General features: G+C 39.0%; 1 protein-coding gene across 1 annotated transcript; it reads left to right on the forward strand.

Annotated features, from left to right (window-relative positions):
• Positions 1-23,312: 23,312 nt before the first annotated feature.
• Positions 23,313-24,266, forward strand: LOC142850877 (olfactory receptor 10A5-like). Its single transcript, XM_075974781.1, has one exon. The coding sequence runs from the start codon at positions 23,313-23,315 to the stop codon at positions 24,264-24,266; it is 954 nt and encodes a 317-aa protein (XP_075830896.1).
• The last annotated feature ends 426 nt before the right edge of the window (positions 24,267-24,692 follow it).

The following is a 24,692-nucleotide window of genomic DNA, read 5'->3' on the forward strand; positions in this document are numbered from 1 at the left end:
TGGGTTGAGAGTACATGAATGTCGTGACATACATGCTATCAAAGACCAATTTTATGGAGATAAATCTTTCCATTAATCCACTTTTACATGGTATCTAAAGATTGGACTTAGTTCATACAGCTTCCCCAGAAGATGCTTTCATCCCTGGGTCAAATTGACCCATTTTCTTTACTTTTTAAAAATGAAGATTTAAAAGAAATTTCAAGTTATAGACTTACAGAAACAGTTCTGTAGCACAACAAATTGTATCAACATAGATGGCCCTGCTGATCAAACCTATGTTAACTAAAGTCACTGATTTAGTCCTATATTCTTAGCTTTCATGACATTTTTTCTATTCCAGGATCACGTCTAGGATACCCTTTCATATGAAGAGGTACTCTTTGCTGTGCCACTTTCTCAGATATTTCATTTTAGGCAGGTATTTTGAAAAATACCCATGCTCAGTATTTGTTCTGCTCTCTTTTCTATAAAAGACTGGTTTATGACTTAAGAGAAGAATTACAAGATTAACGTGTCACTATCATCGCATCCATCAAGGACACCTTATCCACATCTTAGGGCTATTGATCAGCCAGTGGAAGCAGTGTTTGTCACGTGTCTGTTATAAAGTCACACACTTGTGTGCACATATATGCACATGCACACACTCACATACTCTACTGTTTTGTGGAAAGTCTCTGTTCTGAGTCTCCAGTCAAAAGGTGGGGAATTTGGCTGAAAAGGTGCCTGGGTAAACCTCTTGTTACACAAGCTGGAAGACTTCAGTTCCAATCTCCAGAACCCATGTAAGGCATGATAGCATAGGGTTCTTCTGTGACCTCCTATTGTATAATGTGAGCTGGAGTCAGGAGACCCCTAGAGGCTGGAAGACCAGTTTGCCTGTCATATATAGCAGAGAACAACAAGGAGACCTTTCCTCATACAATGTAAAAAGAAAATTCCAACACCTGAGGTTGTCCTATGATCTTCTCACAAGCAAGATGGCACCATGCATCTGTACACACTATACATGTGCATATCATATGAACATACACACACACACACACACACACACACACACACCACAAAGGACAAAACCCAAAATGTGAGACATTACATTATAACATTTGTGTCAACATAAATTCTTTGGAATCTTTCTGCAGAAGAAATGTGTTGATTCTCTTCATTTTATTTTATTTGCAAACACAAAAATGTGTTTACGTCAATATACACTCATGAAATTTTTATTATTATTATCTATTACTATTTTGATTTTTCCCAGAATTATTACAGCTATGCCTATTGAAAGCTCTTTGAAGGTGGAGAGGTGGCACTTGCTTAAGAATTCTTGCAGTGTTTAAGAGTACTTGCTGCTCTTCTAGGGCACCTATGTTCATTTTCCAGAACCCACATTGAGCACCTGACAACTGTTCCAGGGTCTCTAATTTCTTTCACCTCTATCAGAACCTACATTTGTGTACATATGCACACACACATAATCATATAAGCTTACAAATAATAAAGAGAATCACTTAAAATGCTATCATTTAAAGCTCTTGGACACCTGGCATCTGTGCCTCTTTGACATGACTCAACAGTGACTTCTCTTTTATTTCCTTTTTACTTTTAATATTTTAAAAGTTATTTATTCCTTGATAATTCCATGCATGTGTGTAACATTTTTTATCATATTCAACTTTCTTTATCCCCTCTACTTAGCTTTTGTTGTGAAATATTTAACTAAATAATATTGAACAAAGATGTGCCACATTTGTTTAACCATGTAAAGATGTGTTACATTTGTTTACTTATATAAAGAGGTGTTGCTGTTTTATCTTGCTTGCCTAAGGCACACAATTGGTTAAATAAAAAGTAGAATTGCAAATAGCAGGGGAGGACTTATAGGTGGGACTTCTAAGCAGAGAAAGTGAGTAGGAGGAGGAATTTAGACTCAAGAAAAGAAAGAAAATAAGAAATCAGGGAGATGCCAGGGGCAGCCAGACAGACTCAGAGGAAACAGGAAAGTAGGACATACAGAAAAAAAAGAAATATAAAAAGCCCTCGGGCAAGATATAGGTGAATAGAAACAAGTTAAATGAAGATAAAAGAGCTAGTTGGAGAAGCCTAAGATAAGGTCGAGGATTCGTGTTTAATAATGAGTCTCTGTTCGTGCAGTACTGGCTTTGGGGGAGCCTAGGCAGTTTGGATGCTCACCTTAGGAGACCTGGATAGAGGTGGGCGGTCCTTGGGCTTCCCACAGGTCAGGGAACCCTGATTGCTCTTCGAGCAGATGAGGGAGGGTGACTTGATCGGGGGTGGGGGAGGGAAATGGGAGGCGGTGGCGGGGAGGAGGCAGAAATCCTTAATAAATAAATAAATTTAAAAGAAAGGAAAAAATAATGAGGCTCTGTGTCTTTATTTGAGAGCCAATTGGTAGTCTAAAGAAAATCCAAATACAGGCTCCCTCTCTCTCCTTCTAGATGCCTTCTAAGTGCCAATAAGTCTCTTTCTACATTTTCATGACACACTTACTTTAAATAAGTACTTTAAATAAGTACACATACTTATACAATCATGAATACAAGGTTACTCAGGGAAACATAGGCAACTTACCAGAAGCTACAGTGCTGAAGAAAATTGTTCCTACTTCTTCCAGCAGCGGTTAACACCCAATAGCTCCTAAGCTTGGGTGTAGCCTGATAAGTTCCCTATTGCCTATTCTGCAATGTTGAGAGGCTCAATGATGTCTAAATATTATACAGACAACAGAGTCTAAGTTCAAAAATGCTGTGACTGCGTTGTAATGAGGAGACAGCATTTCACAGCACTCCTCCACAGTCTCTAACTCTTATATTATTTCTACTTCTTTTTCCACAGTGTTCTCTAAGCTTTGGTGGAAGAGCATGATAGAGATGTCACGTTTAAGGATGAGAATGAAACAGCCACTTATTCTTCATACTTAAACCAGGCATGGATCTTTACATCACCTTCTAGCTACTGAAAAGAGAAATGTATCTGGCCACAGCTTAGAGCTTTAGTAATCTACTGGTATAAACATAAACATACACTAAACTACAAAGGTGGCTCAACACTTGAAAGCATATATTGTTCTTGAGGTAGACCAAGATTCTGTTCCTAGCACCCACACAGTGGGTCACAACTGCCTGTAACTCTAGTTCCAGTGGACTGATGCCCTCTTCTGTCTTCCAAAAACTAAAGACATGACATAAAACCTGTCTACTTGCAGCAAAACATTCTTACACATAAAAAATAAAATAAATATTTAAAAAGCAGTTTCATATATCCACTTAACAAAACCGCAATAGTTGGTGTCCCTATTAGGCCTAGAGGTATTTTCTCCAGCCATGTATCTTTGACTCAGGTTTACAGTACCAAGAATAAATTCCTATCTTTACATTAGGACTCAAATTTAAGCAGACTATGGTTGGTTACTCTCAAAACAATTGTCATGTGGGATTACGCTCTATATGCTGTGAATATGATTGGCTAATAAAGAAACTGGTTTGACCTGATAGGGTAGAGAAGTGCTAGGTAGGGAAAACTAAACTGAATGCTAGTAGAAGGAAGGAGCAGTCAGGGAGAAGCCATGTAGCCCCACCAAAGACAAATGCTGGAACTTTACCCAGTAAGCTAAAGCCTTGTGACAATATACAGATTAATAGAAATGGGTTAAATTGATCTGTAAGAGTTAACCAAGAAGAAGCTAGAGATCAAGGGCCAAGCAGTGACTTAATTAATACAGTTTTGTGTGATTATGTTGAGAGTCTGAACAGCCAGAAAATGAACAAGTGGCCAAGCAGCCTCATATAACAAATTGGCACTCCCTGAGTGCTAGCTAAATCCACATAAAACCTAAGAGGGCTTGGAAAGGAATTCTAGACACTATTTTAAAAAGTTTAGCACATATCATTTTTTTTTCAGATGGACTCTACTTGCTATTAGCATGCTGCAGCTCCTTTAAGAGAGGTCTTCCTGATTAAGAGGTATAGAAAAAAGCCGCACAGGTTTGAAATTGCAGATTCTGGTGCCAGCAAAATTCTTGCTTTTTCTGAAGACTGAGCATTTAAATGGGGTTTGTGAGCAGAGTGCTACAACTTGCTTAATGGCAAAATAGACCCACTGTGTATCTGAAAATGGGGCTGTGAATATGGCTCAAGCTAAACAGAACTCTGCCCCACCATATTGGACTGGGCAGAGCCAAAGAACAAAGCAGCCTTAGAAGCACCTAAGATTTTAAGAAGCACTTAGCATTTTAAGAAGCTGTCCTTGTCATAAAAGGATTGCAGATACACAGTAAAGACAAATTCAGATGAATAAGATCTCTAAATGCTCATAGGAGAGAAAAGAAAAAGAATATAGACAGTTTTAAAAAGAAATAAGTGGTTTAACCAAGTCTTATAGAGACAGAGTACAGACAGTCATAGTTGAAAGGAGTAAGGATAATAAAACGAATATTAAAATTGTAGAAAAATAATAGAATAAGAAAATTAAGCCACATAAATATTGAATACACACAGAGAGTGTAAATTATGTATATTATTGTATTTTCATTGAATTTTTTGACTGTAAAGGAGCTAAGTAGAATGAGACATTTCATTGTATGGGCTGCAAAGCTAAACCAGCAAATATATTTTAAAGTTATCTTGATTTCAAACTTGGTCTAAGGATATATTGCTTTGGCAAGAGGTTCTTTTTTTGTTTCTACAGAGGATGAGGACCTGTGTGCTCATTCCAGACTAATGAGGTTTAATGGACCAAGAGCCCCTAAAAGGTCACTGTGAACATCTTCAAAAATACTTCACCCAATGAAAATCAGGAAGCAGTTTGGAGAGAACTACACCAAAATTCCCAAGTATTTTTTATAAATGTTTGTTTACATTTAAAAAGGTATATGATATAGAAATGAATAATTTGCATTGGTATGGATCTTGGTCTATTGATGTATATTATATTTCTGCTCTTGGTTAAGGTATTGAAATTGTTCAGTTAATTTTAAAATTGAATGTATAATTAAGAAATATAGGTTAACAGATACTCATCTATAATAGTCAAGCTTGTAGTCATGTTAGGTTTTCTAGATATATAGAGATATATTTCAGTTAGATAGATGGTCTTTAAACCTTTCAGAGACCTTCAGGATATGGCATTTAAAATATTTTAAGAACATGTGACTTTTTATAACAATGAGCAACATCTGATTCTGGCAACACCAATTACTTCAAGAGGAATATGAGCAATGAAGAGACCCTTTTGGAGTTTGCTAACCATTTGGACAAGAAACTGCTGTCTCCTGGACTGTTTGATGTTATGCTGTAGGAACTGGACATGCAGAACCCACAGAGAAATGGCTGCTGAACTTACCTAAAGGTGAGAATGCCCATGAGGGTTCCTGCTTCATGAAAGAGTCTACTAGACATTCTGCAGAACACAGAAAAATGTGACTGACAAACTGCCAATATAGGCAGAAATGTCTTTGAAATTTCCTGCTTCATGGAAAAGTCTGTTGGATACTATGGACCTGTAGGCTGAAGATGGATTCCCCAACGATACTGAAGAACTTTGGGTAACTGTCCCAGCAGTGAGATGTCCCTGTCAATTCTAGAGTTTTGGAAGTTGTTTACAATGCACTTCCTGTCAACTTAGGTAATATCACATCCATCTGGAATCTTTGATGGAGTTTAAGAATAGATAGTTATGATTATAGTTTTCCTTAGTTATGATAAAAGATAACATAGATATAAATATTGTAACTATAATTCTTACTTGATACCCATTTTATTATATGTAATTTCACTGTGTTAAAGTTAACACCTTCCTTTTTATTTAAACAAAAAATGGGAAGGGATATGGTATTTCCCTCTGTATGCTGTGAAAACCATTGATTAATAAACAAACTGGCTTGGCCTGAAAGTGTAGAGAAGATCTAGGTGGGAAAAACTAAACTGAATACTGGGAGACATAAGGAGGAGCCAGAGAGAAACCATGTAGCCCCACCGGAGGCAGACACCAGAACTTTGTCCAGCAAGCCACAGCCTTGTGGCAATACACAGATTAATAGAAATGGGTTAAACTAAGATGTAAGAGTTAGCTGATAAGTAGCTATAGTTCATGGGCCAAGCAAGATTTAACTAATACAGTTTCTGTGTGCTTACTTCAGGAGTCTGGGCAGCTGGGAAATGCACAAGCAGCCAAAACAGCCTCCTAAACATGATTGTAGCACTATTTTTTCTGTGAGCACATCTTACCTGGAAGGTCTTTATTGTAGCATGAACTTCTTCCAGTAGCTGCACAGCACTTTACAGCACCATTAAAATGAAATAGTCAGGTGGAAGATTCCAGTTAAGTTCCAGTTTGATTTATCTGTGTTCTATAACCAAAGTGTGGTGTGGCTTCATAAGTAATATGTTACTGTCTGTGGTGATTTGGAAGAAATTGTCCCCAAATGGAGTGCTGTAGTAATAGGGGCGGCAGCGGGGTTGCATTCCCAGCACCCCGAGCCGCCTGCTTGGCTAGCTTATGCCCCGAAATAATTACACAGACACTGTATTCATTTAATCACTGATTGGCCCTTTAGCTCTGGCCCTTACTGGCTAATTCTGATATACCGATCAACCCATCTCTAATAATCTGTGAGCACCGGTCTTACCGGGAAGATTCTAGGTCGGAGCTTCATCGCGTGTGTCTGCCTGGGAGCAGGGCATGGCGTCTCTCTGAGGCCTCTGCTCCCTAGAGGAGAGCTGTTGAGTCTGAGCTCACTTCCTCTTCCTCCCGGCATTCTGTTCTGTTTACTTCACCTACCTATGCTCTAACCAATAAAATGGGCCAAGGCAGTTCCTTTATTAGCCAATGACCTTCCTCCATCAGAGTGCCCCGATTAGGAAGTGTGGCCTTGGAGAGTAGGTATGGTTTTGTGTGGGGGCTTGCTTTGATGTCTCTTTTACTCAAGCTTCACTCAATGTGAGACTGAGACCACTTACAGTTGCCTTCTGATGTAGCCAGCTCCAAGTGTGGCTGCATGCTGCCATGATGATAACAGAGTGAACTTCTGGAACTGTGAACAAGTCATCTCAATTCATTGTTTTCACCATTATCATGGCGATTTTTTCCAGCAACAGAAACCCTAACTGAACACTGTTGAACTATGATGGACAACCAGAAGTGATGTCAGAGTCCCCTGTGTGCAGTGATTACCATTAATGAATAAAGAAACTGCTTTGGACCTATAGCAAGGCAGAACTTAGGTAGGTAGAAAAAGCTAGTCTAAATGCTGGGATAAAGGAGGGAAGAGTCAAAGAGAAGCCATGGAGCCTCTGAAGATAGATGTGGGGAATTTAGCCGGTAAGCCAGAGCCACGTGGTGATACACAGACTGATAGAAATGTGTTAAATTAAGACGTAAGAGTTAGCCAATAAGAAGTTAGAGCTAATGGACAAAGCAGCGATTTAATTAATAAAGTTTCTGTGTGATTATTTAGGGTTCAAGCTAGCAGGGTGGCTGGGAACAAACAAGTGACCTTTCCTCCAACACAGGAGCATTATCAATAGTCAGCTTTCTTTGGAGTGCCTTCAGACCCTCCCTCAACAACAATTTTAGGAAGATATCCCACTCCTGGCCCTATTTTTGTTTAATATCTTATGGCCTCTGGGAGTAATTTGAGAATCTTTTTTTAATTATATTTTTATAACAACATAAAGTAGTGGTGTTCTTTATGGTATTTAATTTATCCTTAATGCTAGTTAACCCTATTTTATATCATCTCTTCTCCTCCATATTCTTATCTCCCCGCTTAGATTTTTCCACCCCAAGTTTCTAACCCCCACTTTCACATGAGATATGTTATATTTCATTTTAGTATTTTTTAGCATTTGCTCTCTGAACCATCAGGGCATCCAAGTTCATATCACAATTCCTACTCCCAGTACTTCAAAGAACACCAATTCTTTTCATGGAAGGAAGAAAATATTAGACAATTATGAATATTAGGTTGTGGTAGTGTGAATAAGAATGACCCTCATAAACTCATATATTTGAATGCTTAGTCACCAGAGAATAGAACAATTTGAAAGGATTAAAAGGATTAGGAGGCCTTGTTAGAGGAGCTGTGGTGGTGTTGGTGGAAGTATATTACTAGGGGTACGCTTTGAGGTTTCAAAAGCCCATAATAAGCTTTCCCTTTGCTTGATGCCAATGGATCAGGATGTAGTTCTCAGCTACTGCTCTAGGACCACATGTGCCACCATGTTCCCATCATGATGATAACAGACCAACCCTCTGAAAATGTAAGCAAGCCCCAAATTAAATGTCTTCTTTCATAACAGTTGCCTTGATCATGGTGTCTCTGTGCAACAATAGAACAGTGATGAATATCCAGATCTTCATCTCAATTTTAACATAGTAATATACATTTACAGTAATAAATTTATAATTTATAAATGCTCCTATTGGTGGATTTAAAATAATTTCTATATTGGTTTGAAATTTAATGGGGAATATTTATGGTTTTGAAGCTTAAAACAAAATTAGGAGTTTGCTATCAGTAGTAAAATAACTTGGAAAGCCTCAAATTAAATCTTTAATTCTTCCTTATTTGGTAAACAACAGAAAACAGATGACACAGGTATAGTCCCAGAGAATCAGGAGGGACAATGGCCTCTAAAAAGGCCTTCTGGACCATGTTCAGTATCTATTTCTGGCCAGGAGGAGAATGCTGGTGAAGGCCACAGACAAGGAATGGATCCCAATCAAGCTTATTCATGCAGACAAGAATATGAAGCTCAAGTCACTTCCCTCTGTTCCCATCAAGGAATCTGAGATTATTGACTTTTTCTTGTGGGTCTCCCTCCAGGATGAGATTTTGAAGATTACACCATTTTAGAAGATCAGGTTCAATGCCTTTGTTGCAATGGAGATTACAAGGTTCACACTGAATATTATGTGTTTCAAGGAAGTCATCACTTCCATGTGGAGTATTGTCACCTTGACCAAGTTCTCAATGTCCCTGTGCAAATGCTAGTAAGGGGAAAATGTAAACATGTACCACACTAACCAGTAAAACATGACAGTACACTAGGCTCTGTGCAGATAAACCTTATCCAAGATCTAAAGGCACTGGCAACTCAGATGATACTAATGGCCAGTTCTGATGATGCCTCATTTCAGCCAGGGACTGTATTTCCACACTGGACAGCTTAATTAAGACTTATATGCCATATTCAAGACCTATAGCTACCTGACCCCTGACTTTTTGGAAACATAGTAATCAAGGTTTCCTGTCAGGAACTTACCTGCCATCTTTTAAAACTCACCCCAGTGTTGGAGGAGGCCCTTCTGTTCATGTGTCACTTTCATTGGTTAATGAATAAAGAAACTGCTTTGGGCCTCATAGGGCAGAACTCAGGTAGGTGGAGAAGACAGAATTGAATGCTGGAAAGAAGGGCAGAATGAGAGAAGCCATGAATCCTTCCGCCTAAAATGGATGCAGGTTAGAATCTTGGAGTAAGCCACTGGCATGTGGAGATACACAGATTAATAGAAATTGGTTAAATTAAGATGTAAGAACTATCCAATAGGAAACTAGAACTAATGGGCCAAGCAATGTTTTAATGAATACAGTTTCTGTGTGGTTATTTTGGATGTAAGCTAGCCAGGTGACCAGGACAAACAACGGCTCCTGCTCATTTGGTGGCCCAACATGGCCAACTAACACCACATAAAACCTAAGAGGGCTTAAAAGGGAATTCTAGAAAAAAATAAACTTCTTGCTGCTTGTTGGTTGCTTGTGGCAGCTCTTAGAGAGATTTTCCAGATTCAGCCATATAAGAAAAAAGATGTGGCAGTTTTGAAATGCCAGATTTCTGAGCTACGCTGCCAGTGCAAACTCTGAGTCTTTTGGTAGACCAAGCACTTGGATGGGGTTGTCAGCATTGTAGTGCATGCGGCTAGCTTGATGGCAACTTGGATTGACTGTATGCTTGGAATTGGGGCACTGTGCATGGCTCAGAGGTGCAATCAGCTCTGCCATGCTGAACTCTGCAGAGTGTAGGCAGGAACAACCTATTTACCATAGTAACAGCGCAGTTTAAGTTTTAGACTGGGCAGGCAAACAGGTGTTACCATTTTATCCCTACTAACAATTTAAGATTTTAAGAAGCCCTTAGAGTACTAAGAAGTGCTCCTGTGCTCACCAAGGCCAGCTGGACTGTGACTGAAAAAGCATGGGATAAAACCGGACTCTCTGAACATGGCGAACAATGAGGGCTGATGAGAAGCCAAGAACAATGGCACGGGGTTTTGATCCTACTTCATGTTCTGGCTTTGTGGGAGCCTAGCCAGTTTGGATGTTCACCTTCCTAGACATGGAAGGAGGGGGGAGGACCTTGAACTTTCCACAGGGCAGGGAACTCTGACTGCTTTTTGGACTGAAGGGGGAGGGGGAGAAGTGTGGGAGGAGGGGGAGGGAAATGGGAGGCTGGGAGAAGGAGGAAACTTTTTTTCCTTTTCTCAAATAAAAAAAAAAGAAGTGCTCCTGTACAGTAAAAAGGTACAGACTCACAATAGGACAAATTCAGACATATATTACCTCTAAATGGGTCACGGTGTTGGATGGATGCATGTAGGCTTAGGAGAGAGAAGAAAAAGACTATAGTCATAAAATAAAGTTAATGCTTTAAAAAAGGGTAGAGTATTTAAAGAGTCAGAGTACAGATAGTGATAGATTAAAAGGAGTTAAGAAAAATAAGCCAGGTAAAAATGGAAAATTCACAGAGAGCATATTATTGTGTTTCCTTTGAATTTTTTGACTGTGAAGGAGCTAAGTACACAGAGTCATTTTATTGTATGGGCTGCTAAACTAAACCAGCGAGTCGCGGCAAAGAGGCACAGCGCACAGAGTTGCGGCGGAGAAGCGTGGCACGCAGTCGCAGCGGAGAGGCGCTGCAATCAAAAATAGGCTTTGGGGGACCAGCACAGCGACAGATGCAAGTGGCGGGACCAGCGGGGACTGGCGCTGCGGCAGACGCAAGCGGCAGGGACGGGCGCGCAATAACGAGAGCACATCACCCCACTACAATTAAATCAAAGAGGTAGGCCTTTTATTGGCTAGGTCACTGGCAAACGGGGAGCCTGGTCCTGAACCTGAAGACCCTTTGGAGGGGAGAGAGGGTTCTTGGCCTGCGGCAGGAACCAGGAAACAGAGCGAGGGTATTTGATAAGCAGAAACCTTGGCCAGCAGGGAAACCAGATTCAATTTTAAAAGACCCATTAGATAGGATCAATAGGAAGAGATGGGCAGGCGCCAAGGCAAGAATTCACCCAATAATCTGAAAAACAACATGAAAACACCAGAACCCAATGGTCTTACAGCAGAAGTATTTGAACACCCTAACACAGAAGAAGTGGAAAAAATTGACTTCATGAAAGCAATAGAATCCCTTAAACAACATGTAAAAAAAATGCCCTTATAGAAATGGATGAGATATATAACAAAAAGTTTGAAGAAATGAGTAAATACGTACATGATACCCTGGGAAACCAAGAAAAAGCGATCAAACAGGTAATGGAAACAGTTCAAGAATTGAAAACTGAAATGAAGGCAAGGAAGAAAACACAAACTGAGGACCAGCTGGATATGGAAAATCTAGGTCAATGAGCAGAGTCTACAGAAACAAGCATAATCAATAGAATACAAGAGATAGAAGAAAGAATCTCAGATTCTGAAGACACCATAGAGAAAATAAACGCACAGATCAAAGAAAACAGCAAAGCCAACAAATTCTCAACACAAAACATTCAGGAAGTATGGGACACAATAAAAAGACCAAACCTGAGAATAATAGGAATAGAAGAAGGAGAAGAGTCACAGCTCAAAGGGCCAGAAAATATTTTTAACAAAATTATGGAAGAAAACTTTCCCAACATAAAGAAAGATATTCATTTAAATATTCAATAAGCATACAGAACACCAAACAGACTGGATCAAAGAAAAACATCTCCTCGCCATATAATAATCAAAACACAAAATATACAGGTTAGAGAAAGAATATTAAGAGCTGCAAAAGAAAAAGGGCAAGTAATTTATAAAGGTAAACCGATCAAACTTACACCTGACTTCTCTATGGAAACCATGAAAGCCAGAAGGTCCTGGACAGATGTACTGCAGAAGCTAAGAGACCATGGATGCAAACCCAAACTACTATACCCAGCCAAGCTATCATTCACTATCAATGGAGAAAAAAAAAGACATTTCAGGATAAGAACAAATTTAAAGAATACGTAGCCACAAATCCAGCCCTACAGAAAGTAATAGAAGGAAAATCGCAACCCAAAGAATCCAACATTGCCAACACTGCCTACAATAACTCAGGCATCTAGGGACCCTTCACCAGCACATCTCAAAGAAGGGAGACACACAAACTCTACTACGAAAAACAATAAGAATAACCGGAGTAAACAACCACTGGTCATTAATATCACTTCATAATAATGGGCTCAATTCACCTATAAAAAGGCACAGGCTAAGAGATTGGATACGAAAACAGGATCCAACATTCTGCTGTTTGCAAGAAACACATCTCAACCACAAAGACAGGTATCTACTCAGAGTAAAGGGTTGGGAAAAGGTGTTTCAAGCAAATGGTCAAAAGAAAAAAGAAGGTGTGGCCATACTAATTTCTGACAAAACTGACTTCAAACTAAAATCAATCAGAAGAGATCGAGATGGACACTTTATACTCATAACAGGAACAATTCATCAGGATGACGTCTCAATCCTGAATATCTATACCCATAATATAAAAGCACGCACTTACATAAAAGAAATATTACTAGAACTCAAGGCAGACATCAAACCACACACACTAGTAGGAGGAGACTTCAACACACCTCTCTCTCCAAGGGACAGGTCAATCAGACAGAAACCTAATAGAGAATTAAGAGAATTATTGGAGGTAATGAAGCAAATGGACTTAACAGACATCTATAGAACATTCCACCCAAATAAGAAAGAATATACCTTCTTCTCTGCAGCTCATGGAACCTTCTCGAAAATTGACCACATACTCGGAAACAAAGGAAACCTCCACAGATACAAAAAAATATCAGTCTTATCAGATCACCACGGATTAAAGTTAGAAGACAACAACAATACTACCCACAAAAAGCCGACAAACTCATGGAAACTGAACAGTCAACTACTGAACCACACCTGGGTCAAGGAAGAAATTAAGAAAGAAATTAAAGTCTTCCCTGAATTTAATGAAAATAAAGAGACAACATACTCAAGCCTATGGGACATGATGAAAGCAGTGCTAAGAGGAAAGTTCTTAGCACTAAGTGCCCACTTAAAGAATACGGAGAATGCATACATTGGGGACTTAACAACACATCTGAAAGCTCTAGAAAAAAAAGAAGCAGACGCGCCCAGGAGAAGTAGAACACTGGAAATAATAAAACTGAGGGCTGAAATCAACAAAATAGAAACACAGAAAACAGTCCGAAGAATCAATGAAACAAAAAGTTGGTTCCCGGAGAAAATCAACAAGATCGACAAACCCCTATCCAAATTAATTAAACAACAGAGAGAGAGCACGAAAATAAATCAGATCAGTAATGAAAAGGGGGACATAACCACAGACACAGAGGAAATTCAGAGAATCATTAGATCTTACTACAAAAGCCTGTATGCCACAAAACTGGAAAATACAAAAGAAATGGACATTTTTTTAAATAAGTACCATATACCAAAGCTAAACCAAGACCAGGTGAATGATCTAAATAGACCTGTTAGTCACGAAGAATTAGAAATGGTTATCAAAAATCTCCTTCGAAAAAAAGCCCAGGACCAAATGGTTTCAATGCAGAATTCTACCAGAACTTCCAAGAAGAACTAATACCTATACTCCTTAATGTATTTCACAATATAGAAACAGAAGAGTCATTGCCAAATTCCTTTTATGAAGCTACAGTTACCCTGATACCAAAACCACACAAAGACCCAACCAAGAAAGAGAATTACAGGCCTATCTCACTCATGAATATCGACGCAAAAATTCTCAATAAAATACTGGCAAACCGAATCCAAGAACACATTAGAAAAATTATCCATTATGATCAAGTAGGCTTCATCCCAGAGATGCGGGGTTGGTTCAACATACGCAAATCTATCAATGTAGCCCACCATATAAATAAACTGAAAGAAAAAAACCATATGATCATTTCATTAGATGCTGAAAAAGCATTTGACAAAATTCAACACCCCTTTATGATAAAGGTCTTGGAGAGATTAGGGATACAAGGGTCATACCTAAATATAATAAAAGCTATTTACAGCAAACTGACAGCTAACATTAAATTAAACGGAGAAAAACTCAAAGCCATCCCACTAAAATCAGGAACACGACAAGGATGTCCACTCTCTCCATACCTCTGCAACATAGTGCTTGAAGTTCTAGCAATAGCAATAAGACAACATAATGGGATCAAGGGGATTCGAATTGGAAAGGAAGAAGTTTAAACTTTCGTTATTTGCAGATGATATGATAGTGTACATAAGTGACCGCAAAAACTCTACCAAAGAACTCCTAAGCTGATAAACACCTAAAGTAATGTGGCAGGATACAAGATCAACTCCAAAATATCAGTTGCCTTCCTATACACTAAGGATAAGGAAGCAGAGAGGGAAGTCAGAGAAGCATCACCTTTCACGATAGCCACAAATAGCATAAAATATCTTGGGGTACCTCTGACCAAGGAAGTGAAAGATCTATTTGACAAGTACTTTAAGTCTTTGAAGAAAGAAATTGAAGAGGACACGAGAAAATGGAAGGACCTCCCTTGCTCTTGGATTGGGAGGATCAACATAGTAAAAATGGCAATTCTACCAGAAGCAATCCCCATCAAAATCCCATCAAAATTCTTCACAGATCTGAAGAAAACAATAATCAACTTTATATGGAAAAACAAAAAAACCCAGGATAACCAAAACAATCTTATACAATAAAGGATTGTCTGGAGGCATTACCATCCCTGACTTCAAACTCTATTACAGAGCTACAGTAATGAAAACAGTGCGGTACTGGCATAAAAACAGAGAAGTCGACCAATGGAATCGAATAGAAGACCCTGACTTTAACCCACAAACCTATGAGCACCTGATTTTCGATAAAGGAGCTAAAAGTATACAATGGAAAAAAGAAAGCATCTTCAACAAATGGTGCTGGCACAACTGGATGTCAATCTGTAAAAGAATGAAAATAGATCCATATCTATCACCATGCACAAAACTCAAGTCCAAATGGATTAAAGACCTCAATATCAGTCTGAACACATTGAACCTGATAGAAGAGAAAGTGGGAAGTACTCTACAACACACAAGCACAGGAGACCACTTCCTACGTATAACCCTAGCAGCACAGACATTAAGGGCAACATTGAATAAATGGGACCTACTAAAACTGAGAAGCTTCTGTAAAGCAAAGGACACTGTCACTAAGACAAAAAGGCAACCCACTGACTGGGAGAAGATCTTCACCAACCCCGCAAGTGACAAAGGTCTGATCTCCAAAATATATAAAGAACTCAAGAAACTAGACCATAAAAGGCTAATCAACCCAATTATAAAATGGGGCACTGAGCTGAACAGAGAATTCTCAACAGAAGAACTTCAAATGGCCAAAAGACACTTAAGGTCATGCTCAACTTCCTTAGCGATCAGGGAAATGCAAATCAAGACAACTTTAAGATACCATCTTACACCTGTCAGAATGGCTAAAATAAAAATACCAATGATAGCCTTTGCTGGAGAGGTTGTGGAGAAAGGGGTACACTCATCCATTGCTGGTGGGAATGCAAATTTGTGCAACCACTTTGGAAAGCAGTGTGGCGGTTTCTCAGGAAATTCGAGATCAACCTACCCCAGGACCCAGCAATACCACTCTTGGGAATATATTCAAGAGAGGCCCTATCATACAACAAAAGTATATGCTCAACTATGTTCATAGCCACATTGTTTGTAATAGCCAGAACCTGGAAACAACCTAGATGCCTTTCAATGGAAGAATGGATGAAGAAAGTATGGAATATATACATATTAGAGTATTACTCAGCAGTAAAAAACAAGGATTTCTTGAATTTTGCATACAAATGGATGGAAATAAAAAACACTATCCTGAGTGAGGTAAACCAGACCCAAAAAGAGGAACATGGGATGTACTCACTCATATTTGGTTTCTAGCCATAAATAAAGGACATTGAGCTTATAATTTGTGATCCTGGAGAAGCTAAATAAGAAGGTGAATCCAAAGACAAACGTATAGGCATCCTCCTGAATATTAACCTCCATCAGGCGATGAAAGGAGACAGAGACAGAGACCCACATTGGAGCACCGCACAGAAATCTCAAGGTCCAAATCAGGAGCAGAAGGAGAGGGAGCACGAGCAAGGAACTCAGGACCGCGAGGGGTACACCCACACACTGAGACAATGGGGATGTTCTATTGGGAATTCACCAAGGCCAGCTGGCCTGGGTCTGAAAAAGCCTGGGATAAAACAGGACTTGCTGAACATAGCGGACAATGAGGACTACTGAGAACTCAAGAACAATGGCAATGGGTTTTTGATCCTACTGCACGTACTAGCTTTGGGGGAGCCTAGGCAGTTTGGATGCTCACCTTACTAAACCTGGATGGAGGTGGGTGGTCCTTGGACTTCCCACAGGTCAGGGAACCCTGATTGCTCTTCGAGCTGATGAGGGAGAGGGACTTGATCAGGGGAGGGGGAGGGAAATGGGAGCCAGTGGCGGGGAGGAGGCAGAAATCCTTAATAAATAAATTTAAAAAAACCAATTAAAAAAATAAAAAATAAAATAAACCAGCATGTATGTTATAAAGGTATTTTGACTTCCGAATTTGGGTCTAAAAATATGGTGCTTTGGAAAAAAGGTTCTTCTTTTGTTTTCATAGAAGATGAGAATCTGTGAATTGCTTCCATGCCAATATGGTTTCATGGACCAAGGCCTCCTGAAAGGTTGCCATGAACACCCTCAAAACTTATTTAACTCAACTGCTGACTGAGATGAACCTAGCACATAGGATACACCATGAAATACCTGATTAACAGGACCCCCAAATATCATGAAGCAGTTTGGAGAGAAAAAATATACCCATATTCCCAAATATTGTTTATGAATGTTCTTTTACATTTAAAGAAGGATATTATATAGATATGAATAATTTACATTGGGATGGATCTTGGTTTATTGATATAAATTTAGGTCAATTTTGTTCTATGTATATTTCTGCTCTTGATTAAGGTATTGTGTTTGTGTAGTTCATTTACAAAATACAATGTATAATTAAGAAATAATGGTTAATAGATAATCATCTATAGTAGTCAAGTTTGTATTCATGTTAGTTAGATTTTTCTAGATGTGCATAGTTATATTTCAGATAGGCATTCTTCATATCTTTCAAAGACTACAGAATATGGCATTTAAAATGTTTTTAATAACTTAGGGCTTTTCATGATAATGAGATGCATCTGCTCCTGGAAGCACCAGCTACTTCAAGAGGAAAATGGACATTGAAGAGGCTCCTTATGGAGTTTGCTAGCCATTTGGGCAAGAAACTGCTCTTGCCTAGTCTGGTTCATTGGACATGCAGTACCCACAGAGAGATGACTGTTGAACTTGCCTAAAGGTGAGGTGATCCTTCGGGGTTCCTGCTTCATGAAAGAGTCCACGAGACATTCTACAAGATACAGAAGAAAGTGACTGAACTGTCTTTGAAATTTCCTGCTTCATAGAAAAGTCTGCCTGATACTATGGGCCTGTAGGCTGAAAATGGGTGCCCCAACGGTACAGAAGAACTTTGAGCAAATGTCCAGGCAGTGAGATGTCTCTGTCAGTTCTAGAGTTTTGGAAGTTGTTTATGATGCACTTCCTGTCTACTTAGGTAATATTATATCCTTGTGGAGTTTTTGATGGAGTTAAAGAATAGGTAGATAGTTATAGTTTTCATTACTTATGATAAAAGATAAAGTAGATATAAATATTGTAATTGTAATTCTTGCTTAATGCCTGTTTTGTTATATGTAATTTTAGTATGTTAATGTTAAAGCCTTCCGTTTTGTTTCAACAGAAAAGGGGAAATGGTGTAGGAGGTTCTTCTCTTCATGTGTCACTTTCATTGACTGGTTAATGAATAAAGAAACTGCTATGGGCCTGATAGGGAAGAACTTAGGTAGGCAGAGAAGACAGAATTGAATGCTGGGGAAAGGGGCAGAGTGAGAGAAGCCATGGATCCTCCCGCCAGAGACGGATTCCATTTAGAATCTTACCAGTAAGCCACTGACACATAGCAATAAAGAGATTAATAGAAATGGGTTAAATTAAGATATAAGAATTAGCCAATAAGAAACTAGAGCTAATGGACCAAGCTGTGTTTTAATGAATACAGTTTCTGTGTGGTTATTTCTGGTGTAATCCAGCCAGGCTACCAGGACAAACAAAGGTTCCCATTCCTTGTAACACCTCAGGGTCTCTAAGCATAGGATCCTATCTCCAGCTATAGCTACAATATAGGATTTTTATGCCAGAAAAAAATTAAGCTTGCTTACAAATTAATTTAATTCCATTTTATTTCTGTCTTGAACTGTTGACTAGCTCCTTCAAAATCTAATAGCCTCCAGTCACTTGAATGATTAGGGAACAAAAGTCTCCTCCTTATACATTTTCCTGAAGAATGATCAGTGTAGAACAAGGTAACTAAAAATGGAAAATCTAAGAATAAGATCTACCCTCGAGGCCCCTAAAGGGAAAAGAAAGCCAGCCTGGTACCTAGGCCCAGACTGACAGAAAGAAAGACAGGGGGCCCTTTCATCATTTTAAAGAAAAATGGGACATAGAAATAGGAAAGATAGAGAAGTGGAATGGACCATATGCTGTGGAAAATCACATAAAGCAAGAAATGTAGAAAAGCAGTGGGCATATATTGGCGGCCAGCTTATCACCTGGGTCAATTGTGATGTCCTGATCACACTGCTACCTAGGACCATGTCTGGGTCTGTGGTCCAGCCACAGACTGGCCTATTTTGAAGTCAGTGGCTAGTGTCACCTCAGTTTGCCTTAGGATCCATGCAAGATGAAATCAGAGGGCTATGCTAAGTCATCCCTGCCCTTCACTATGCTGGGAAAGCTGGCCCTTGCTCTCACTGGCCACTTAGTAAGTGAGCAAGACCCTGCATTTAGACAATAGGGGCCTCGCCCCTCACCACAGTTGAGGATGAGCCCACCCTGAGGGCATGTATGTAATGGAGCTGACTCCATCCCATACCCAAGGCAGTTGGCCATAGTGGCTCCATCTGACCTTCCTGGCTAATACTCAGGTCCACAACTATTCTGTTTTGGTTGTTGGTTTTTCTGTTGTTGTTGTTCTTCTTGCATTTGTTTGCTTGCTTGCCTACCTTGTTTTGTCTCTTTTGTGGGTACAGGCTGCAGTGATGAGGTTGGATATCGGTGGACTTGGATGTGAACAGAATTGGGGTGCATGATGTGAAACACTCAAAGATATAATAAAGAAGTTTTTTTGAAAGAGAAAAAGATCTACATATTTAGGACAAATTTCCCTTATAGCTTTCTGTCTCTTGCCTCCTGAACTTAGAGAAGCCACTGAGCCATACTTACTTCCAGTCTACCTGGAGATCCCACTACACATGGACTAAGCTTTTGATTAGGGATCTAGTTCACTTGGTGGTGTGCTTACATAGCATAAGTGAAGCCCTGGTTCAACCCTAGAACTGTACACATTGAGCATGGTGGTCCATAGCCATGATCTCAGTATTTGGTAAGTCATGACAAAAAGAACAGTTCAAAGTCAGCTCCTTTGTGACACAAAAGTCATACTGGCCTACAAGAGAACCCATTTCAAAGAAAATAAATAAAAGTATAAGCCATCTAAGCAAAAGAACCATAACTGTCTTACTAGTATAACTGAATGGGTAAAAGTGTGCCTGAACTCTGCTATTGTGTGATACAAATATTTATTAAATTTATAAACTGTTACCTTTTTAATGAATATATGACATTTTATTTAATCATAGAATCATTTCTATAGCATTTCATAGCATCCAATGAGAAAATTATCTTTACTAAAAAAAAGTGAGCTGAAGCTCAGAGTGTTTAACAAAACTGCTAAGCACCAGAAGCAGAGAGTCCCAGAGCAAGGATTGAGTTTAAGACATTCAGCTGCCGACTCTTACATGGTGGTGATGCTTCCCTTCACTAGAGCTTGGTTTTCTTTCTTGTGGTTTATCCTGTTGGCACTGGAACTTCATCACATCCTCAAGGTACAATAGATTCAAGAAAGTTCAGGTCCCATGGGCAATAAAAGAAAGTCTAGTAACACCTGAGGGAAACCAAGGTTCTAATCTTTTCATCTAACACCAAATATAAAAGAGAGACAGCTAAGGACAATTAAACCAGGGGTTTTCTGTCATCTGCTTCAGCTTGTTCTGATCCTGTAAGTTCAGTGTAGTAGATGAAACATCTCTTAGCATTTTCTTCTGCCTGCTACAGCAGGGTCAGTGTATCTCAGATAACATTTTTAACTATTAAGAGAGTGAGTATTGGTAAGTATATAGGAAGGAAAACAAATGAGTTTATTACTGATTATGCTACTTAAATATTGTCACTGATTCTATGATTTTGAACAACAAACATGCAGATGCTTTATAGAAATTTTCAGTCTTCTAAAACAAAACTTCTTATTGACTCATTGTAAGATATGGTCACTTAACATGCCTTCGTTATTATTATTGCCATGTTAATAGTTATTAGGTAGCACTCAAAGTAATTAGTTCGCTTAAGCAGAACCTCTATTAGAAGGCATTCAAAGCTGATTGATATTCTGGATCAGACAGATTTTTTGTTTGGCATAAAATTCTGTTTATGATTTTATGTGAGTAAGTATGTTAGTTTTGTGGAAAATATCAAAATTATGTCAACAAACTGTTGTGATGAAGATCTTTCCAAGCATCCATTACCTCCTTCTCAGAAAGGATTCCTTTACAAAGCTAGTTTTCATTTGTTAAACTGTGAACTGTATTTTAAAGATGCAGCCTCCCATTTTGCATTTCTTATTTTACTTTCTGAGGTAAATTTGGTTTTGCACAAAGTTGCAGGAAATGGGCCAGTGAAGTTCAGTATATCCTTTCTGCCAAAGATAATGGCTTTAAAAGCTGCAATAAAATGCTAGATTCAGGATGGTAATATTTCCTTGAAAAATGGGTGACGGTAAGAAATTTTTTTCTGAGTTGTGATTTTTATGAATATTTTTATTTACTTTGCATTGTTTGTTTTTCTAATAAGGCCACTTAAAAGAATTTTATTTATTCACCCCAAAATTAAGTAAAATGAAAGACAGATGAGTGTATTATAGTCAATGTATAACCATTTTTTAATTATAATTTGTATGGCAGAGTTGACTTTTGCCTTTCAGTGGCAGTTAGAAAGTTTCTACTTGACAGTTTCTGCTGCATTATTGATTCTTTTACTGTTTTATAAGACTTTTTTGGAAAACTCAAAACATTGCCTGCTTCAGGAAAATCTTTGGTCCATGTGACCATACTTATTCTGTGATAACAATTCTTTGTTCCTCTGTAGATGCCTTGGAATTTTAAAGGCAACCTTGATATTTGCATCATCTATCAATAACACTAAGCTTTCTTCATTGAGCTTTTCTATTGCTTCAGAATTGGTTGGCAGTGAACACTCATGAGAAAGGTGAGCATGCAACCTGATTCTATACACACAGCTTTCATCCCTCTCTTCATTTGCACTATACAACCTGGTCTTGCAATTGTCAGTGATCATTCTACATGATGCACATGAACAAGTAATTCTACTGCCCCAAAGTTCAGGTGATTTCGTCATCTATGAAATAAAGTCCAAATGAATTTGCATGGAAAAAATATAGGAGTATAAAATACCCATCCAACAGTATTATTTTTGCTTTTTATTGCATAAATGTTGGTTTGATGAGTATTTAATTGGTTTGCTTATTTTGCATTATTTTTGAGACAAGCGTTACTCTCTAGCCCAGGATAACCTGGAATTCATGGAAGTTCCAGATTCACCTGTAACTCATGGCCATCAGCCTCCTAAATGCTGGGATTAAAGGTATGACCAACTACATCAAGAATCTAACTCTGTCTTTCACGGTTCATTATGTTTTTCCTTTAGATATTTTTTTTATGGTGATTCCCTCACCATGTCTTGTTCAGTAAATTTAATTTTCCAACTGAATCTCAATGATTTTACTTTAGAATTCAATACTTTAGATTGCAACGATGGTGCTAAGTAAACACCTTGCTGCTAATCAACGAGGTTAGAAACATATGATACAGCTAGATCCAGATAGGCCTAGAGAACCTTCTGAACATGCTGATGTTAGTGATATGGGTTACCTTCATTGCCTTTTCCTTTATCTTTCTTGAAATTATTTTAAAAATTCCATTAATTCTCTGAAGCATCAATAAACAAATCCTAAGGTAAAAGGAGAATACTGTAGCATATAATTTAGTAGAATTCAAAACAGAATTGCAATTCAATAGACATTGTTTGGGTTAAAAATCTTCTTTATTACAGGAGTAGTAATGCATACCTTTATTTCCAGCACTAAGGAGGTGGGTGCAGAGGCAGGAGAATTGTGGGTTTGAGACCAACCTGGGCTACACAGTGAGACCCAATCAGAAGAAAAATCCTGTCCCTACCTTGCTTTTCTACTATTTCTCTGAGTTCTGTGTGATCACACAGGAAACAGAAATTTCAGGGAGATGGGACACATAAACTGTTTCCAACAGATGCTCACACACCAATCACCTCTCAAAGTCAAGATTCATGAAAAGTTGAACACCAGCTTGCCTAACTACTATTGCAATTCTATTTCTAGAGGTTTAGTAAATGCCTATTTAGTGGGGGTTTTTTGAAATTATTATAATGGACATATTTCTCAAAAGTTTGTACATTTTCAGAGCCATCACAATTCCAAAAATGTATCCTTCAATGTCCCTTCTGCAGACTCAATGATCTCCCTATGCTTGTCCTTCCTACTTGTGAATGTGCAAATGGGGAATCCACTTCAGAGATACACTCAGGCATGGATCAAATAAGCACTAGGAATTTGTCCTATTTTAACATATCCTGATTTTGCCTCTTCCGTAAAACTAATCAGTAATCTGGAGAGCTAGGGGAGTTCAGAATCTGTCTTGTGCAATCAAAACTCTGTCTTCACAAAAAAAAAAGTGGAAATTTATAGCCCATGGCTGCAGGAAACTGGTCAAGAATAAGTGAATTTGTTCTCATGAGCTTCTCTTCCCTGCCTACTGAAATACAGATCTTGCTCTTCCTGGCATTTCTAGCCATCTACCTAATCACTCTGCTGGGAAACAGCCTCATCATTTTGGTGACACTGGCTGATCCCATGTTGCAAAGCCCAATGTACTTCTTCCTCAGAAATTTGTCCTTCTTAGAGCTTGGCTTCAACCTGGTCATTGTGCCCAAAATGTTGGGGACCCTGATTGCCCAGGACACAAGCATCTCCTTCCTTGGCTGTGCCACTCAGATGTATTTCTTCTTCTTCTTTGGAGTGGCTGAATGCTTCCTCCTTGCCACCATGGCCTATGACCGCTATGTAGCCATATGCAGTCCCTTGCATTACCCAGTCATCATGAACCAAGGGACATGTGCCAAACTGGCTGCTGCCTCCTGGTTTCCAGGATTCCCTGTAGCCACTGTGCAGACCACATGGCTCTTCAGTTTTCCATTCTGTGCCAACAACAAGGTGAACCACTTCTTCTGTGACAGCCCACCTGTGCTGAGGCTGGTCTGCGCAGAGACAGCATGGTTTGAGGTCTATGCCATTGTAGGCACCATTCTGGTCGTCATGATACCCTGCCTCCTGATCCTGTGTTCCTACACTCGCATTGTTGCTTCCATCCTCAAGATTCCATCAGCCAAAGGGAAGCACAAAGCCTTCTCTACCTGCTCCTCACATCTCCTCGTTGTCTCTCTTTTCTATATGTCTTTAAGCCTCACTTACTTTAGGCCTAAATCGAATAATTCCCCTGAAAGCAAGAAGTTGCTGTCATTGTCCTATACTGTTGTGACTCCCATGTTGAACCCTATCATCTATAGCCTGAGGAATAATGAGGTGAAGAATGCTCTCAGCAGGACCTTCAACAAGGCCCTGGGTCTCAGAAGCCACATCACATGAAATTGCTTCCCCCTCTTTAATGTCCCCTGGAGTGACACCCACTTGTTTAATGGCTGTTAGGAAGCTCAGTAGAGACAAAGGAACATAGAGGCCATTGATATCCATCTATGATTCTCTGCCTTCCCATTGTGTGAACATTGTTTTCTCACCAGAGTAATTTGAATTTTTGGTACTCTGTGGGAAGTTTGTTCAAGGTATTTATTTTGCAAATAGGCATGAAAGTGGTATACATTGTGAACTGTGTGTGACCCCTTCTAATGTGCACTTGGAATCATATACCAGAAAATTCAGTGAAAAGCATCAAAAGTCATCCTGGCCCTTTGTTTGGCTTTAACTAGTCTGGTTCCAGGTAAGAAGGAACATCCCTATTCTTCTAGTGCATGATTCATTTGTTATTTCCTTTTATTTCACTTTCCCCATAGATAG

Source organism: Microtus pennsylvanicus, chromosome 5 (genome assembly GCF_037038515.1).
Source record: "Microtus pennsylvanicus isolate mMicPen1 chromosome 5, mMicPen1.hap1, whole genome shotgun sequence".
Taxonomy (NCBI): Eukaryota; Metazoa; Chordata; class Mammalia; order Rodentia; family Cricetidae; genus Microtus; species Microtus pennsylvanicus.

Bases quoted from the DNA above. Each gene is read 5' to 3' on its own strand.
- LOC142850877 (XM_075974781.1), top strand. From the start codon at position 23,313: ATGGCTGCAGGAAACTGGTCAAGAATAAGTGAATTTGTTCTCATGAGC.